Genomic DNA, 18,425 nt, shown 5'->3' on the forward strand with positions numbered 1-18,425 from the left:
GACAATATTCAATCAACCGACTTAAAATAAATTGGTTTACTTATGGATGATGGATCCAACATTCCTACTCTTGTCTCTTTTGCTATACATTAGTCCACCGGTAGTCACGGTATGCAGAAAAATAAACGGGTAGAGAAGAAAGTCCCATTTAAAATTTGGATCCTGGGCTTGATCCACTTAGGGCCCATTTATATATGGGCTTCAGTTTATTCACATCCATGATCCATTCCAGCCTGAGATCAGTTATTAAATTTTTAAGTGGTCCGAGGCTGAGTTCAGTGAGTTTCATAAATTTCAACAAGGACCAAACCGGAGTTTTATATTTAGTTTCTAAGACTTCAAATTTCACCGTTAATTTCTAAAAGGTTTTTATATCCTATTTTATATATCTATAATTATTCCTATTCAATAAAATTATGATAGGTGTTATTATTTCATATTTTTTTAACTAACTTATTAAAATTATATTAAAAATATATCAAATAAAAATTAAATTAAATAGTGATTTGTTATAATTTTAGTAAGTAAGAATAATTGTAGGAATAAAAAGTAATAGGTAATTTAACTTCTCTACTTTATACTTGGGGAAAATCTATATTTTGTACCTAATTTTTTTATAACATTTTGCGTAATTTTTGTAATTTTTAAAAATCTAAAAGGTCTTTTTTTTTTCGGTTGATGAAGTGCTTACGCCTAATGTTTGTAATAAATAATTTTCGGAATACTCTTTTTTTAAAAACAAAAGGTGAGAAAGTAGAACTATTAAATCATATTTTATTATAGAAAAAAAAAATACTTTTCATTATCACAAATGTCGGATATTGTTTGTTACCCACAAAACGGACTAGATGAACCTTCGGAGGCATGGATGTGTCCAGGTGCATCCCCTTTTACAGCTTCATTAAACGAACACGTCTTCGTTCTCTTCTCCCTCATCCCTCTTCTCCATCTTCTGCGGCCATTGTCCCCTCTCTTTCTGTTTATACTCCTCATTTACTGCTCCAAATTCATCCATACTCCTTCCTTAATTCATCTTGGAAAAAGTACACGATCATTTGCTTTATGGAATCTCAAATCACATGTACCTTCCTCTTTGCTTCTCGCCATTGTTGCTGTTGTCGTCATCGTCTTTGTTAGGGGTTTTCGATTTTTTCTCTTTAAATACTTTTTCTTCTATTAAGAATTCTGAAATCCAAGGATATGCCTCGTGCTTCTCGATCCAACGTCTCGTTAGGGTTTTTGCCTCATTCTTCCCACCATAGCCAGCTTTCCGACGGCTCTATATCGTTTCAGATAGATTCGAGTTTCAATAGCTCTTCGCGCCATCTCGTTTCATCTATCCCGCTTCAGTTGATGGAGGAACAGACCACGACAGAAAGCAACAGCGTCGAATTGAACAATCAACAACAGCAGAGAAACGTCGGGAGCGTTGATTTAAACGGGGAGAGCAAAATTGGGGGCGAAGAAGAAGAAGAAAAAGATGTTGACAACTTTCAAATTTTGGGGCATCCCATGTGTTTGAAAAGGCGAAGGGATGATAATAGCAGCGGAGCTACCCCAGAGTCGTCTTCTTCATCTACATCATCGAAACGTTGTCAAACCGACCAAAACGGGCAAGAGAGAAGTCTGGAATCACGTCGACAAGCTGTTCGAGCTTGGGGGAACCAGTCCCTTCAGGCTGCTGATCCTGATATCTTTGATATATTGGAGAAAGAGAAGCAAAGACAGTATAAGGGTATCGAATTGATAGCCTCAGAGAACTTCGTTTGTAAAGCAGTTTTGGAAGCCTTAGGGAGTCACCTGACAAATAAGTATTCTGAAGGAATGCCAGGCGCTAGATACTATAGTGGCAACCAATACATTGACGAGATCGAAATTCTTTGTTGCCAACGTGCCTTGACAGCATTCGGGCTTGAAAGTGAGAATTGGGGTGTAAATGTTCAACCATACTCTTGTACATCTGCAAATTTTGCAGTATATACTGGTTTGCTATCCCCTGGTGATCGGATCATGGGGTTAGATACCCCTTCAGGAGGGCACACTAGTCATGGCTACTATACACCAAATGGAAAGAAAGTATCAGGGGCTTCAATCTTCTTTGAAAGCCTTTCATACAAAGTTAACCCACAAACAGGTATTATAGATTTTGAAAAGCTTGAAGAAAGGGCACTTGATTTTCGCCCAAAGATACTTATTTGTGGTGGGAGCTCATATCCTAGGGATTGGGAGTATGCCAAATTTAGACAGATTGCTGACAAATCTGGAGCAGTCTTGATGTGCGACATGGCTCAAATCAGTGGTCTCATTGCTGCCAAGGTAAAATTGTCTGCTAATCGTGATTCAAATTTCAAACTCAATTCTTTTATGTGTAAATATCAAGTCTTTTATCCTTACAAAAACATCATGTGGTTGTTAATTTGCAGGAATGTGCAAGCCCATTTGATTTCTGTGACATTGTAACCTCGACTACTCATAAAAGTCTTCGTGGGCCTAGGGGAGGGATTATTTTCTACAGGAAGGGTCTTAAGCCAGGGGTAAGAGGGAAGCTTTTGAATCAAGGTGATGGAAGCTACAAGTATGACTTTGAAGAGAAGATAAATTTTGCTGTATGTCCTGCTCTTCAAGGTGGGCCACATAATAATCATATTGCTGCCCTTGCAATTGCACTCAAACAATTGGCTACTCCTGATTACAAGGCATATATGCAACAAGTGAAGAAAAATGCTCAGGCTTTGGCATCTGCTTTACTAAAAAGAAACTGTAAACTGGTTACAGGAGGAACTGATAATCATTTGGTACTTTGGGATCTTAGAAATCTTGGATTGACTGGTAAAGATTCTTAAATGAGCTATTTTGTCTTAATCGTATTACATGATAATAATAACAATGTTGCTGATAGATTCTTCATTTCTTGTCAGGTAAAAACTTTGAGAAAGTATGTGAAATGTGTCACATTACTGTCAACAAAATTGCCATATTTGATGATAATGGGAGTCTGACCCCAGGAGGTGTGAGGATTGGTGAGTGGAAAGATTTTTTTTTTTTTTTGTTCAATTAACAAAAAATAAATAAAAAATGGAAGTAGGTTTTGCTATTTCATATTGCATTGAGATGTAGAAAAATATTCAAAGTACAAAGCTGTAATTGGAGTGTATGGGTCAGGTACACCTGCTATGACAACACGAGGTTGCTTGGAGTCTGATTTTGAAACAATGGCAGAGTTTTTGTATAGAGCTGCTCAAATCACAAGTGTTATGCAGCAGAGGGAACATGGAAAAATGGGGAAGGCATTCGTGAATAAAGACATAGTTGAGTTAAGGTCCCAAGTTGAAAACTTTGCAACTCAATTTGCAATGCCAGGGCAAGACATGTAAATATACATATATAAATGCTGATTAGGGTTGAGTTTGAATTGTTTTAGAGACCATATGATATGGATAATGGGTATGTGAGTGTATTTTCACGAAAAAAAAAAAGAATAGCGTTTTGAGGTTTTTTTTTTTTTTTTTTTTTTTTTTTTTTTTTTTTTTTTTTTCCTGATATGAGTTGTTTATATTAATTTATTATTTTAACTCATTTAGTTATAGGCAAATTTTGGAAAATCAATATAGGTCAATCATTTTATTTATTTTAAGAAAGTGATTAATAAATATTATTTAATTAAATATAATTGAAAAATACCATCTAATTTTATTAAAAGGTATTTTAGTCAGTTAACATGGATTTAATAAATGAAATTTGCATATTTTAAGGGATCAAAGATTCTATTAAGTTTAAAAATCCGATTTTATAAATTATAAGGTTTTTAGTTTGAACATTCTAACAGAATATGTTTGAGTATGTTCAAAAATAACAAAAATTCTTGTTATTCAGGATGTTCAAAAATAACAAATATTCTTGTAGAATAACAAAGTTATTGAACCATCAGTTGAAAAATTAAAACAAAAAATACATTAACTCTTATAGAATACATGTAACATTTGCTAAAAATTACATTTATTTTTAAAGAATAAAACTAAAAAAACTTTCAAATCGGGAAAAAACATCAAAATTTAACAAAGACACTAATACATTCTAAAAGAATAATGTTGCTAAGAATCACTTTCAATTTCATGGTCCATTCTTCAAGCATCAGCTGCTTCTCTGGAAACAAATCTAATGCATAAACCAGTGAGAAAAATATCCATATTCCATTCCAACAAAATTGGAATTCGTGATTCCATTCTGATTGAATTGGAATTCAAGATTCAGTTACGGTATGCATTCTGTTGGAGCAGGTTGATTTTTCCAAGGAGAATCTGAATCATTTGGTTGTTGCTATTGTTGTTGCAATGGGAAATTGTAAGCTTAGACCATAACATACACTCAATGGATCACCTGTATAGATACACAATTCAGTTTTGATTTTAAGTTAAATAAAAAAAAAATACAATCAATTTTGTCCCAATTTTCTAATTTAGTTATGCAGAATTGACAACAATCAAGAATATACTTATAACTAGGCGTATGTCCGCGCGTTGCGCAGGAACATCTATATAGCTGAAATATTTACCAATATATGTTTTTTTTAATATAACAATTATGTGGTTATTAAATTTGATATAATAATTCGTATACTAAATTGATATAATATATTGATTAATTTGAATTATATGATAATATATACATCTATTAAAACCGCATAATTGTAATATTTTGAATGGCTTCTACCCGTGGGTTATTCATGAATAAAATTAAATATAATATATAGTTTTATGTTATTTATAGTTGTTGTTATTGTTAAAAAAAAATTTTAAAATTTATTTGCTTAACATTTTAATTTCTATCGTTGTAATTATTTAAAACATCAAACAAATTTTTTATTTTATTTTAAAGGTAACAATATAATCATTTATATAGAGTTATTTTTAACTATTATTATTGTAAGTTATTTTAAGTTGCTTATTTGAAAACTTTTAACGATTATAAGACTATCTTTAGAAAATATCTTACTTAAATTGATACTACAATTTAGTTTGTGCATTTAGCACTATAATTTTTCATTTTTAACTATTCACAAAATATTCTTTAATCTTTTAAGTGGAACTGAAATTCATATTGAAGTTGACTTTGTAATGTTATATTTAAATTAACAATTTAAGTATTTTGCCAAACTGTTCAAAAGTTGTAGCTTTAAATTGAGAATGGTTTACATAAATAAATTAAGTATAATATGTTAAAAGTTAAAAGACAAAACTTTCTAAGTAGAAGTAAAAATATTATTTTAATATTGAAATTTAGTTTTTTTATGATTACACTTTAGGTTTGATACTTATTTAACCTTATTAGCCAACTTAAAATCATTATTAGAAAGACACTACAATTTATCACTTTTAACTATTTACAAAATATTCTTTAGGTTGTTTAAGTTGAACTAAAATTTATATTTAAGTTTGATCTTGTAAGGTTATATTTAAAATAATAATTTAAGTGTTTTATACAAATTGTTCAAAAGTTGTAGTTTTAAAATGATAATGATTTAAATACAACAACATATTAAACCTAATAAATTAAGTATATAATATGTTAAATGTTAAAAACACAAGTTTATAAGTAGAAGAAAATATATTCTTTTAATATTGAAATTTAGTTTATATATGATTACACTTTAGGTTTTATATTTATTTAAGCTTATTAACCAACTTATAGTCATTATTAGAAAGAAATTGAAAAGTCATGGGAGTTTCAAATGAATGTGGTTAAAGGAAAAATGAATGGAAGTTTCAAATGCATGAAATTCAAGAAAAAATGCTAGCTTTATAAGTATATAATGATTTGTAAGGTTCTTCTAAATTCCAAACCAAGACTTTTCACAAACACTTGGAATGCAAAAATCAAAGACTTCATTTGAAGCTAGACCCATTACATTAGAAAGAGACATACAAGGATTTAAGGAGGGATTTGATGAGTATGTTTCTCCAATCATAATATGCCGATTTCATTCATCATCACATTAACTATAGCAAACATTTTGGATCTAAAGTCATGGTTTTGATCTAAGGATTTGAGTTTCCAAATTTAATCCAATCATAAAATTACGAACACGCAAATTAACAAGTCCCACTACTTCTAATCATAATAGAGCGGTAATACATGAATATTTCACTATAAGAAACTTAAAATCACGATTAATTAAATAAGTGATTACTCACATAAGTTATTAAGGGATATGATGAACCGAAGACTTGTAAACAACCGTGTTCAATCGAGCAAACTTGCACATAAACCAATTTCAGAATACAAAGAATTCATGAATCCCGTTTGTTGAAAATCCATATGAACAGATCGAAGAACGAAGAAACATAGAAATGAAGAATGAGTTATGCATCAATTGATAGAACAACAAATAAATATAACAGAAACCATGGAAAAGAAGAAAGAGGGAAAGCTGGTAGAAAAATCAACATCAGGGAGGACAATGGTTCGCAGCGAACCTGTTGGCTGGGTTTCGCACCGAGTCTGCAACCGTTTGGCTCGGGTTCGTTGTGGTGAACTGCATTGCAATCAACAACGAATGACTCAGATTCGTAACTCCATCTGTAAGCGAACATCTATGAAATTGAATCGAAACACATGGGTTGACCAACGAAAAGTCAAAATTGGTTCACCTGCGAACGTTCGCTTTGGGCGTACAACAGCAAAAATCGGACAAAAACGACCCTTAGTTGTTGAGTGCGACAACAGGGGCGACCGATTAAAGATAATCGAATCAGGGGAGGGTGTTGATTGGGCGGTTGCAGAAGCCCTTGCTTTCGCGACTATGCTGGTGGAGGGAAATCACATGAGGTTGAGTGGTCAGGATGTTGAGAGAGGTATTGTCCCAGAGCTTCCACCATAGCTCCTCCCTACTGAGACTTCCGATCTCAGCGCTAAACACAAGAACAAGTACTGAAGTCGCTTTCTCAGTGTGACATCCCCAATTTCACGGCCAGAAAAGACCGATTTGTTTATGCTTTGTTTTATAAAATTAGAGTAAATTCTTTTGAATTAAATGAGTTGCGGAATTTGTTCCCAAAATAAAATATGATAAAATTTATCAAAACGTTTCTCAAAGAGAACGTATTTTCATTAAATAATAAAACATCGGGATGTCATGTTCCGATACAGACCAAAAGCATAAACAGTATAAAATAGACCTTACACAGTTATTTATAACTACTGATCAATATTCCAAAATCTCTCGTCAAGTCCACCAACTTATACTCTTGTGTTATTACCTGTAATGCAAAGAAAACTGAGTGGGTGAGGCTTGGGAGCCTGGTGAGCATATAGGGTTTTCAACCCACAATATTATATCTTTTATATATATATATATATATATATATATATATATATATATATATATATATATATATATATATATATATATATATTCAATCATCAAACGATCATTCCAATTACCTATCCCCATTATCTTCCTTACACTTAACGGTCTACCCTAAGAGTCATCTATTCGTTCACTCCATAATAGGCACTAAGACAATAGCTGCCAAGATTCTTTATTAGGCACTAAGACAATAGCTGCCAAGGTTCTTTCGTAAAGCACTAATTCCATAGCTGCTATGGTTCATTCATCGGGTACTAAATCCATAGCTACCAGTGTAGGTACTAAGTCCATAGCAACCAACTTTTATCTAACAGGTACTAAGTCCATAACTATCATCGTCTATCTAACAATACTAAATCCATATCTACCAACGTTCGTCTATACGGTACTAAATCCATAGCTACCAAGGTTCATCTATATACAGTACTAAATCCATAGCTACCGAGGCTTATCTTTACAGTACTAAATCCATAGCTACCGAGGTTTATCTTTCGTCTCATCCTCAAACTCATCCTTCATCACACACCAACTATTTCGTCTACCCATGCTCTACCCAACATATTTGTAGAGATAAATACATATACAGTTTAACTCATTTAAAACCTATATAAAACTTCAATTCCATGCCCATCTCAAATAGACAAATAATATATAAACACATAGCACCCATTTCATAGAAAATACTTCGTATTTATGTGTTAGAAGAAAGTAACTACACACTCACCCAAACATATACTTAATACATTCAAACATTACTTCTATTATACTCGTGTTTATGAAAGGGACTATACACCCACACATATAAACAACTTTATATTATACACATAGCACGTATTTCATAGCAAATACTTAATATTTATGTGTAAGATGAAAGTGACCACACACTCACTTGATCAGAAGATGATCGGACAGCACTATGGCTCTTCAAGTATATATACATCGGTGAAACCGAGATCACTTCACACACCGGGTTTCTCGTGGGCAGAGCTTCGGCTTGGAAACTCTTTTCTTCTCGGGATCTTCGGACTTCGGGACTTGCTTCGGGTCTCGGGAATGATACCGGGGCTTCGGGGGTACTTCTTTGCACGTAAATTGATGCAATATAGGTGAGAGATGAGAGAATGAGCAACCAAACTCGGCTGGCCCTTCAAATCTATTTATAGGGCAAAACCTGCCCTTGCCACGTCTCGCCCCGAACTTCAGAAATTCATAACTTTCGCATACGAACTCTGTTTTCGACGTTCTTTATATCGACGCGTAGGTGAGATTATGCTCTACAACTCTCGTTTAGAATCCATTGGATAATTTTGACTTTATTTTTAATATATTATAAATATATTACTTATATGTTATCTTTAGTAGGCCGGGATAGGAAAACTTCGTTCGAAATTCATAACTCCTTCATCTGAACTCCGTTTTCGTCTATCTTTTTATCGTTGGAATACTATCGAAGACATCTTCGACTCTCATTTAGATCACTAAGGATAAATATCTATCTACCTTAAATTCACTATTTACGTCGCGTTGGGTCGTGTCAGTTCTATCGCAAAACTTCGACAGGTCATAACTTCTTCGTTATAACTCGGATTTTGGCGTTCTTTATATGCACAGAAACCTTGTGACATATACTAAAACTTGGTTAAGATTAATCCTTCTAAATAATCTTCCATCAAAAAGTCATTTTTGATGCTTATCGTCTCTAAATTGACTAGCCCGGATCTAGGGGCGTTACAATTATCTCCCCCTTAGGTTGATTACGTCCCGGAATCATCAACGAAATAGGGCTTGCATAATGATTCCACACGTTGTCTCTTCATCCTAGGTAATAACCGTAACTTCTATGTTTCCTCGAAAGAGTATTTAACTTTATGGCTTTCTTGACCGCAGACGATGCCCAATCTTGCTTCTGTTTATTGTACTATGTTGTACTTTCAATCATAACTTCCGAGTTACAAAATAAATCCTTATTGAGGAATCCTTGTTCTTCTTAGGATAAGTACTTTCATTCATCTATTGCAATAGATCGATGGGTCATCTTCTAATGACCTCTCATCGTATGATGCAACGCTTAGACTCAAGTCTCTTAGAGTCAAATTCCAGAATGGAATATACCTTCCTTCATATTCTAATGTGATATAATCAGATTTTTAACATGTAGCATGCCTAGCTACAAACTCTTTTTTTTTAACGAGCGCGATACTATCAATCGCATTGATTTCAATCTTCTGACTTGAGTCAGATGCTACCTCGAACTTGGTTCTATGTACCACGAAACAAACTCCTTGTAGTCGGACTCAATTTGATATGACCAATAGGGTCGGAATAACATCCATCTTACTAGTCACTACCGGAACAAGGGTAATGACACACTTGAACAAAACGAAATCAATTACTAGCTTCTTGGTAACCTTGTGACTTTCCCTGATCCAAGTGTGAGTCCTGTGCTTCCGGTAGTATATGCATCTACTACCTTTCACACCTACTCATACTCGTCCCAAGTATTGTCCCGCAGTCGACCAAGTCACCATACAAGAAAATCACAAAACAATTTAACACATACGAATGTGTCCAAGTAATCATTAACAAATTCCCTAGACTCTACTAGGACTTCTTTATTTCTCAATCTTCAATCATCAACTCTACTTCAACTCGATTGGTGATGGAAATACCAGACGATGAGACAACTTCAAGAATTTCACCAATCGTTTCATCATCCTGCCTATCGAAAGTATACTTTAGACGTACCGTACTCCTCTAAATGTACTTTTATTTCATAAGACATACTCTAAAGGCAAGATACCACTTTTACGATATCTTCTGATAGGTGTCATCCACTATCATAAGCCTTCTTCATTTCCTCCATTTACTCAATTTCTCTACGAGTCTTCACCATGACCTCTTGTACATCCAAGCAGACGTTCGGTGTATCAAGCGAGAATTTTAAGATAAGAAAGCTTTAATTACGATAAACGTATAAATCTCCTTATCACCCCGAAACGTTTATATGCTAGTTCTAATATCGTAGTCATACGCTTAGAATACTACACACATAAGGTTTCTAGATCCGGTCGGCAACAGACCATAGATTCGAAGAAATAATAGCATCGATATAGCTATCACACAAAACATTTAGCACATAAAAGCATTTTAGGCATCATTCCTAAAATAAACTAGTGTTTGTGTCAGTTTAGGTGTACTTACTAACATATTTTTAGACACACTCCTCACAATCATTACTTAGCATTCTAAGTTTAAGTCTAAAAATCCTACAAATTCCTAGTTCGCTTAAACTAATGCTCTGATACCAACTGTGACATCCCCAATTTCACAGCCAGAAAAGACCGATTTGTTTATGCTATGTTTTATAAAATCAGAGTAAATTCTTTTGATTTAAAAGAGTTGCGGAATTTGTTCCCAAAACAAAATATGATAAAATTTATCAAAACGTTTCTCAAAGAGAACGTATTTTCATTAAATAATAAAACATCGGGATGTCATGTTCCGATACAGACCAAAAGCATAAACAGTATAAAATAGACCTTACAACAGTTATTTATAACTACTGATCTATATTCCAAAATCTCTCGTCAAGTCCACCAACTTATACTCTTGTGTCATTACCTGTAATGCAAAGAAAACTGAGTGGGTCAGGCTTAGGAGCCTGGTGAGCATATAAGGTTTTCAACCCACAATATTATATCTTATATCTTATATATATATATATATATATATATATATATATATATATATATATATATATATATATATTCAATCATCAAACGATCGTTCCAATTACCCATACCCATTATCTTCCTTACTCTTAACGGTTTACCCTAAGAGTCATCTATTCGTTCACTCCGTAATAGGCAGTAAGACATTAGCTGCCAGGATTCTTTATTAGGCACTAAGACAATAGCAGCAAAGGTTCTTTCGTAAAGCACTAATTCCATAGCTGCTATGGTTCATTCATCGGGTACTAAATCCATTGCTACCAGTGTAGGTACTAAGTCCATAGCTACCAACGTTTATCTAATAGGTACTAAGTCCATAGCTATCATCGTCTATCTAACAGTACTAAATCCATAGCTACCAACGTTCATCTATACGGTACTAAATCCATAGCTACCAAGGTTGATCTATATACAGTACTAAATCCATAGCTACCGAGGCTTATCTTTACAGTACTAAATCCATAGCTACCGAGGTTTATCTTTCGTCTCATCCTCAAACTCATCCTTCATCACACACCAACTATTTCGTCTACCCATGCTCTACCCAACATATTTGTAGAGATAAATACATATACAGTTTAACTCATTTAAAACCTATATAAAACTTCAATTCCATGCCCATCTCAAATAGACAAATAATATATAAACACATAGCACGCATTTCATAGAAAATACTTCGTATTTATGTGTTAGAAGAAAGTAACTACACACTCACCCAAACATATACTTAATACATTCAAACATTACTTCTATTATACTCGTGTTTATGAAAGGGACTATACACCCACACATATAAACAACTTTATATTATACACATAGCACGTATTTCATAGCAAATACTTAATATTTATGTGTAAGATGAAAGTGACCACACACTCACTTGATCAGAAGATGATCGGACAGCACTACGGCTCTTCAAGTATATATACATCGGTGAAACCGAGATCACTTCACACACCGGGTTTCTCGTGGGCAGAGCTTCAGCTTGGAAACTCTTTTCTTCTCGGGATCTTCGGTCTTCGGGACTTGCTTCGGGTCTCGGGAATGATACTGGGGCTTTGGGGGTACTTATTTGCACGTAAATTGATGCAATATTAGTGAGAGATGAGAGAATAAGCAACCAAACTCGGCTGGCCCTTCAAATCTATTTATAGGGCAAAACTGGCCCTTGCCACGTCGTGGCACCTTTTTGCACGTCGTGGGCTTGGTCGTCACTGTATGCGTCATTGAAAGTTGCATCTGGGGGACTCCCGGAGGTGTCAGAAGACTTGCCACATCGTGGTATCTGACAGTTTTTGGGTTTCGTGCCCCGAACTTCAGAAATTCATAACTTTCGCATACGAACTCCGTTTTCGACGTTCTTTATATCGACGCGTAGGTGAGATTATGATCTACAACTCTCGTTTAGACTCCATTGGATAATTTTGACTTTATTTTTAATATATTATAAATATATTACTTATATATTATCTTTAGTAGGCCGGGATAGGAAAACTCCGTTCGAAATTCATAACTCCTTCATCTGAACTCTGTTTTCGTCTGTCTTTTTATCGTTGGACTACTATCGAAGACATCTTCGACTCTCATTTAGATCACTAAGGATAGATATCTATCTACCTTAATCTCACTATTTATGTTGCGCTGGGTCGTGCCAGTTCTGTCACGAAACTTCGACAGGTCATAACTTCTTCGTTATAACTCGAATTTTGGCGTTATTTATATGCACGGAAACCTTGTGACATATACTACAACTTGGTTAAGATTAATCCTTTTAAATAATCTTCCATCAAAAAGTCATTTTGGATGCTTATCGTCTCTAAATTGACTAGCTCGGATCTACGGGGGTTACACTCAGCCCCCTTTGCGATCGATCGAAATGTCCCGCTGTATGAAGAAGACGATGAAGGGCATCTCCACAAAGGGTCGCTGGTGGTGTCGATTTGTTAAATTTAGGGTTTTCAGAATCAGTTTTTAGATAAAGAGGGGAATGAGATTTAAACTGGAGAGATACCATGATTCTAGGGATTATTTTTAGTAGTTATTAAACAAATGATTAAATTACCCTTATTTATCTATTTAATTATTTAATTTTTTATGTAATTTTGACTGGCCACATTTATGCATACAATAACACAATACTTAGTTTAAACACCTGAACCTAGCTCTCTCTCTCTCTCTCTCTCTCTCTATATATATATATATATATATATATATATACACACACACACACACCCACTAGGTCTGTCTTGAGGGCTGTGATAATCAGGGCCCACAAATAACAGTTAGGTATCTCCTTCGATAAAGTACAATGCTATAATACACAAGCAAATAAAAAAGAGCATAAATAAAAAATTTTACTAACCGGACTACCATGAATTGTTAAAAATAATCATCTATTAATCAGACTTTCAATCCCTTTAAATCTCATATCCCATTCCTAGGTATTATAATGTGGCTCTGTTATGTCTCTTTCATTATTGTACACGATGCAATACAGACTGAAGAATGTCCTATATGATAATTACCCATTGGATGAAAGCATATTTGACCTTAACAAGTATTTTACTTGGCAGTAGATTTATCTTGAATATGATAACCACCTTCCAAGCAAATCCTCATATGAATCCTGCTAGGAAATTTCACTTCATTCTTACTTTCCCCTTCAACAACATCAATATTATGCATCTTCCATTGAGCCTGTGAAGTTATTAAAAAAATAAGACTAAAATAATCTTATAAATCAATGCTTAACATTTCAAATTTCACATTTTTTTCATGAACTACAAATGAAAACTCTTAAGTGCCCTTATGCCTTGTATTGAAACCACAAATACTTGCTTGCAAGATTACAAAAGAAAGGTAAATTTGTTTATACGCCTTTCTCAACAACCATCCATGAATATAATTTGGTATAAAATGGCAGCTAAAGCTTCACGTTTCACATATACATCTTGCTAGAGCATATAGTACTCTAGCAAGATGACCTTCACAATATTCTTGAGAAGAAATTGTAGCTTTTGGTTTTAATGTAAAATAATTGCATGAAATAAATGTGTGTATTTGAAATTGTATATGTTTTGCAGTAAAATCCAAGACTCTAACAAGACCAAGGCATTGACAGTCCAGTTAAGCAATTTGACCATCCCCGAGAAAAGTTTGGTCTTCCCTAGCGGTTAAATAACCTTGAAAGAAATATGACTAAAAGTGTTGAAAGCTAACTTGAGTTTTATGTTGCAATGAGAGTGAATAGATAATGTACCGGGTAGTTCTAAGTTTTTTTTTGTAGGATTTATGCGTCATGGTATATCCACCATAACTAGAGATGGCAACGGGGGCGGGGAACACATGGGACCCCAATCCCCATCCCCATCCCCAAATCCTCATTCAAATCCCCATCCCCATCTCCACCGGGGAATATAAATAAACCCCCATTCCCACCCCTAACGGGGACTAGGGATCCCCAACGGGGAAACGAAGATTTCTTTTTCTCTTTTAACATGCAAACTTTTACGTAAGAAAAAAACTTTATATTTCAATTTTACCAGCATAAGTTTAAAGATTTTATAAAATATATAAGTACCCATAAATTGCATAAAAAATATAAATAAATTTTCTACCAAAGTTAAATACATACATGAAAAATCAAGTAGAAAAAAATTATCAGATTGATATTTAAGGTAAAATAGATCAATCAAAGAGAAAAAAAAATATATATACACGAGTTTAAATTAGATAAAAGAAAAAGCAAAAAGTATAATTTTAACTAAGTAATTACTAATGAGTTAGGTTACTTAGATCAAATTTTATGTATTATAAACTATATTATAAATATATGTTCTGTATTATTTTTATATATTAATATATGTCGGGGGCGGGTCCAGGGTTGGGGATTAAGGATATCCCCATCCCCACTTTTTTTATTCGGGTATTCCCCATCCCCAGTCAACCTAGGGATTCTCCAGTCAAAACGGGTGCAGGTTTCTGGTTCCCCATTGGGTATGGGGCTTTTTGCCATCCCTCCATAACTGGCTACTGCAGGTACATAAGATGTAGGGTAAAAAGGAGATTTTACATATTACCATAAATAGGAAATATCAGTAGGGTGCATATAACATATGCATGCGTATATACATAGTAATATATAGTTGTTCCCATAACAATTTTTATTATATAACTATTGTTATTTGAAAAGCTTCCAAACTATTTATCTAGAAAAGCAAAATTGTAGCAAACTGAATGATGAAAAATAATTAGAAATAGTTTTTTCATAGTCATATAGTATTCATGGTTGTCTAATATGGTATCTAAATGTCAACTCAAAACCAATTGGCTACAAGTAATACAGAATCATATAGAAATGAATAACACTCTTGATAAGAAGTAAAGAACCTGTAATAAAAGAAATCCCTTCCTGCTACACCTGCTCGTGATTTCAAGTCTAAGATATTTGCCTTTTCCAAAAAACATGGAATTCCCAAACTATATCCTTTAAATATGTATAATATATAACAACATTCCTATTTGACATCCATAGATGCTCATAGAACACAGACAAAAAATATATATATTGAAAATAATACTTCATCCATCATCAACCATTCATGACCTAATTTGCTCATTTTGATACACATTGATAGTATTAATTCAAGTTTAAAACGGTATTTTATATTATAGGGAAAGCATAGTTGTGGAAGACCATTGGCAATAATCATGAGATTCAGTATGTAAATCGTTCCCATTATCATGAGTATTAATTAATATTTAAAATTTAATGTTTTAGTTAATGCTCAACATTATATACATAGTTACCTTTATTCCAGCTATACTCATTTGTATAGTCATTTGTTGCTCTAAAAAACTATTCATTTATAAATAAAACAATACCACTTGGTTTAAAAGGACCATGCTGAAGAAAAATCCCTTCTCCAACGTAAGGATAACCAGGCCCTACAAACAGGATAAACAAATGCTTTACTTTTTAGGTCAAATTCCTACAAATTAAGTCAAATTTTTAGAATAATCAATGAATAACAATCCAACTTGGTGGAAGATGTAAAAAAAGCTACTTTGAACACTTCTTCACTCAAAATTCTGCATCTCAACTTTCGTGGCAACCACAATAGCCCTTCCAATGGTTTTTACATTGTTTTTCTTGACCTAATGAAAAAAATCAAACAAAATGATATCAAGAACCGACAGAAATTAAATGAACCAGTTAAAAGAAAGAAGACTTAAATTAAAATAAAAACGTTGAATGAAAAAGGTTTGAGAAATCCTAATATCATGAATCCCATATCATCATTCATAGTTTATCCTGTTAGATAATTATGGGACCACTTTATATATATGTAATGTTATCATGAAATCAGTTTATTATGGTAAGAATATAAATTGTTGATGGACCGATTTATAGAATATTTACTTACCATGTGGGTTGAGTTCCCGGTTTGACTCAAGATCCTCAAGATCCCTTCCATCTATCACATTAGGGTTTATATCCATCTATAAATACATGTGATGAAGAGCAAATCAAAACACACGAAAATACACTAAGAAATTCGTATGGTTCATTGCTGAAGGATTTTAGAGAGAGTTCTTGAGATCAACTGGAAAGCTCTTCCTAGTCTCTAGATCTGAAAATCTTAATGGAAAAGGTATGTAATCATTCTTTCATGTTTAAGTTTTCTTTTAATTAGATTCGGGATTAAAGATCTTCATATTATGCTTCCGCGTTTTACGTTTTGGTTATGAAAATAACCAACAATTGATATCAAAGCCTACTCGAATCTTTTACTAGAAGATATAGTTATTTGATTGGTTTGAGATAAGTGATAATTTTTTTAAGAATCTTAAATTATTTTCATAATTGAACATACCTGTATCTCTTACTATTTCTTCGTATCGTCAAGATTGCTTATTATTAATTATTATTAGGGTTTAGGTCATTTTTAGTCACTTAACTTTTGGTTTTGTGCTCATTTGGTCACTTAACTCTTTTTAAGTTTTAAAAGGTCATCAAACTTTTGGCTTTGTGCTCATTTAGTCACTTAACTTTTGGTTTGGTCATATTTAGTCACCTAAATTTTAAAATTGTGCTCATTTAATCACTAAACTTTTAAATTTTTTTAAAAGTTTAGTGACTAAATAAGCACAATTTTAAAAGTTAGGTGACTAAATGCGCACAAATCTAAAACTTAAGTGACTAAATGTGACCAAACCAAAAGTTAAGTGACTAAATGAAAACAAAGTTAAAAGTTTGATTACTTTTTAAAACTTAAAAATAGTTAAGTGACCAAATGAGCACAAAACCAAAAGTTAAGTGACCAAAAATGACCTAAACCCTTATTATTATTATTATTATTGGTTTCATTACAAATAAGTTTTCTTGACAGGGAAGAAGGGAAAGAATGAGTGAGATGTTGACTCTTGTTTTCTTTCGGATTCAGTACCCGTATGTATGAATGTACCCGTATGTATGAATGTATACATGTCAGGAAGGGGTTTTCTTCCCAAAGCAACTTTCGTTTTTTTGTTTTTTGTTTTTTTTTTTTTAAATTTGATTATGTTACGTGACTTTGACTACACAAGATTAGCTATTGGCTATTAGCTATTACACAAAAGTCATTCATGCTATTATTAGTTTAATATATATTTTTTGATTCATAGTTGGATTTAAGTCTTATCCTTGCGCTGTACAAATGAATCGAAAATATGAATATTATTAAAACAATATAATTTGTGTGTAAAATATATTGGGTAACAATACTAGCCACCCTATTCGGCTATACCCATTTAAGGGTACGAGACCCATATTTTTGTTTATTTTGTTATTATTTGTTGTCATCAATATTATTTAAGTGTAATGGGATTACTTTGTTGACCAAAGGTGATCTTGATAAATATTAAACAAGTAAGGAAGGTGTGGAGTACACACTTGTTTAAGTTTAATCAAGTTTTCAAAGTACACTGTCATTTAGGGGCGAAACCCCTAAACGAACAGGGGTCCAGGGGCAGCGCCCCTGGGAGCGGGGTCCAAGGGGCGGCAGCCCCTGGCGAGGTCCAAGGGACAGAGGAAAATCGTATTTTTTAGAGAATTGACCATTGTTTGACCCTTATCCAAACTTCCGTTTTATGTTAGTTTTTATAGTTTATGACAGTTAGAAACTGTCATATGACATTTTTCAGACAAAGATCATAAATTCGGTTTTGGTCTCATTTTTCTGGTACAGACGAAACTATCATCAAAGCATTTTAAATTCTTGTCTCTTTGAGTCTTATCCGATTAATGAATATTGGGAGTACCACCCAAATGCTTTAATCTGAAAGTG

At 33.4% G+C, this 18,425-nt stretch overlaps 1 protein-coding gene across 1 annotated transcript; it reads left to right on the top strand.

Moving 5' to 3' along the window:
- The first annotated feature begins 850 nt into the window (after positions 1-850).
- On the top strand, positions 851-3,494 carry LOC111877987 (serine hydroxymethyltransferase 6). Its single transcript, XM_023874487.3, has 4 exons — positions 851-2,316; positions 2,424-2,829; positions 2,919-3,020; positions 3,163-3,494. Exons 1-4 carry the CDS (start codon positions 1,201-1,203, stop codon positions 3,372-3,374), a joined length of 1,836 nt encoding a protein of 611 aa, XP_023730255.1. The 5' UTR covers positions 851-1,200; the 3' UTR covers positions 3,375-3,494.
- The last annotated feature ends 14,931 nt before the right edge of the window (positions 3,495-18,425 follow it).

Source organism: Lactuca sativa, chromosome 5 (genome assembly GCF_002870075.4).
Source record: "Lactuca sativa cultivar Salinas chromosome 5, Lsat_Salinas_v11, whole genome shotgun sequence".
NCBI classification, from domain to species: domain Eukaryota; kingdom Viridiplantae; phylum Streptophyta; class Magnoliopsida; order Asterales; family Asteraceae; genus Lactuca; species Lactuca sativa.

What these genes read in the sequence shown, in the direction of transcription:
- LOC111877987 (XM_023874487.3), top strand. Translation starts at nt 1,201, where the DNA reads ATGCCTCGTGCTTCTCGATCCAACGTCTCGTTAGGGTTTTTGCCTCAT. An exon ending in GTGGTCTCATTGCTGCCAAG is followed by an intron (nt 2,317 to 2,423) that starts GTAAAATTGTCT and finishes GTTAATTTGCAG; the next exon opens with GAATGTGCAAGCCCATTTGA. An exon ending in TAGAAATCTTGGATTGACTG is followed by an intron (nt 2,830 to 2,918) that starts GTAAAGATTCTT and finishes ATTTCTTGTCAG; the next exon opens with GTAAAAACTTTGAGAAAGTA.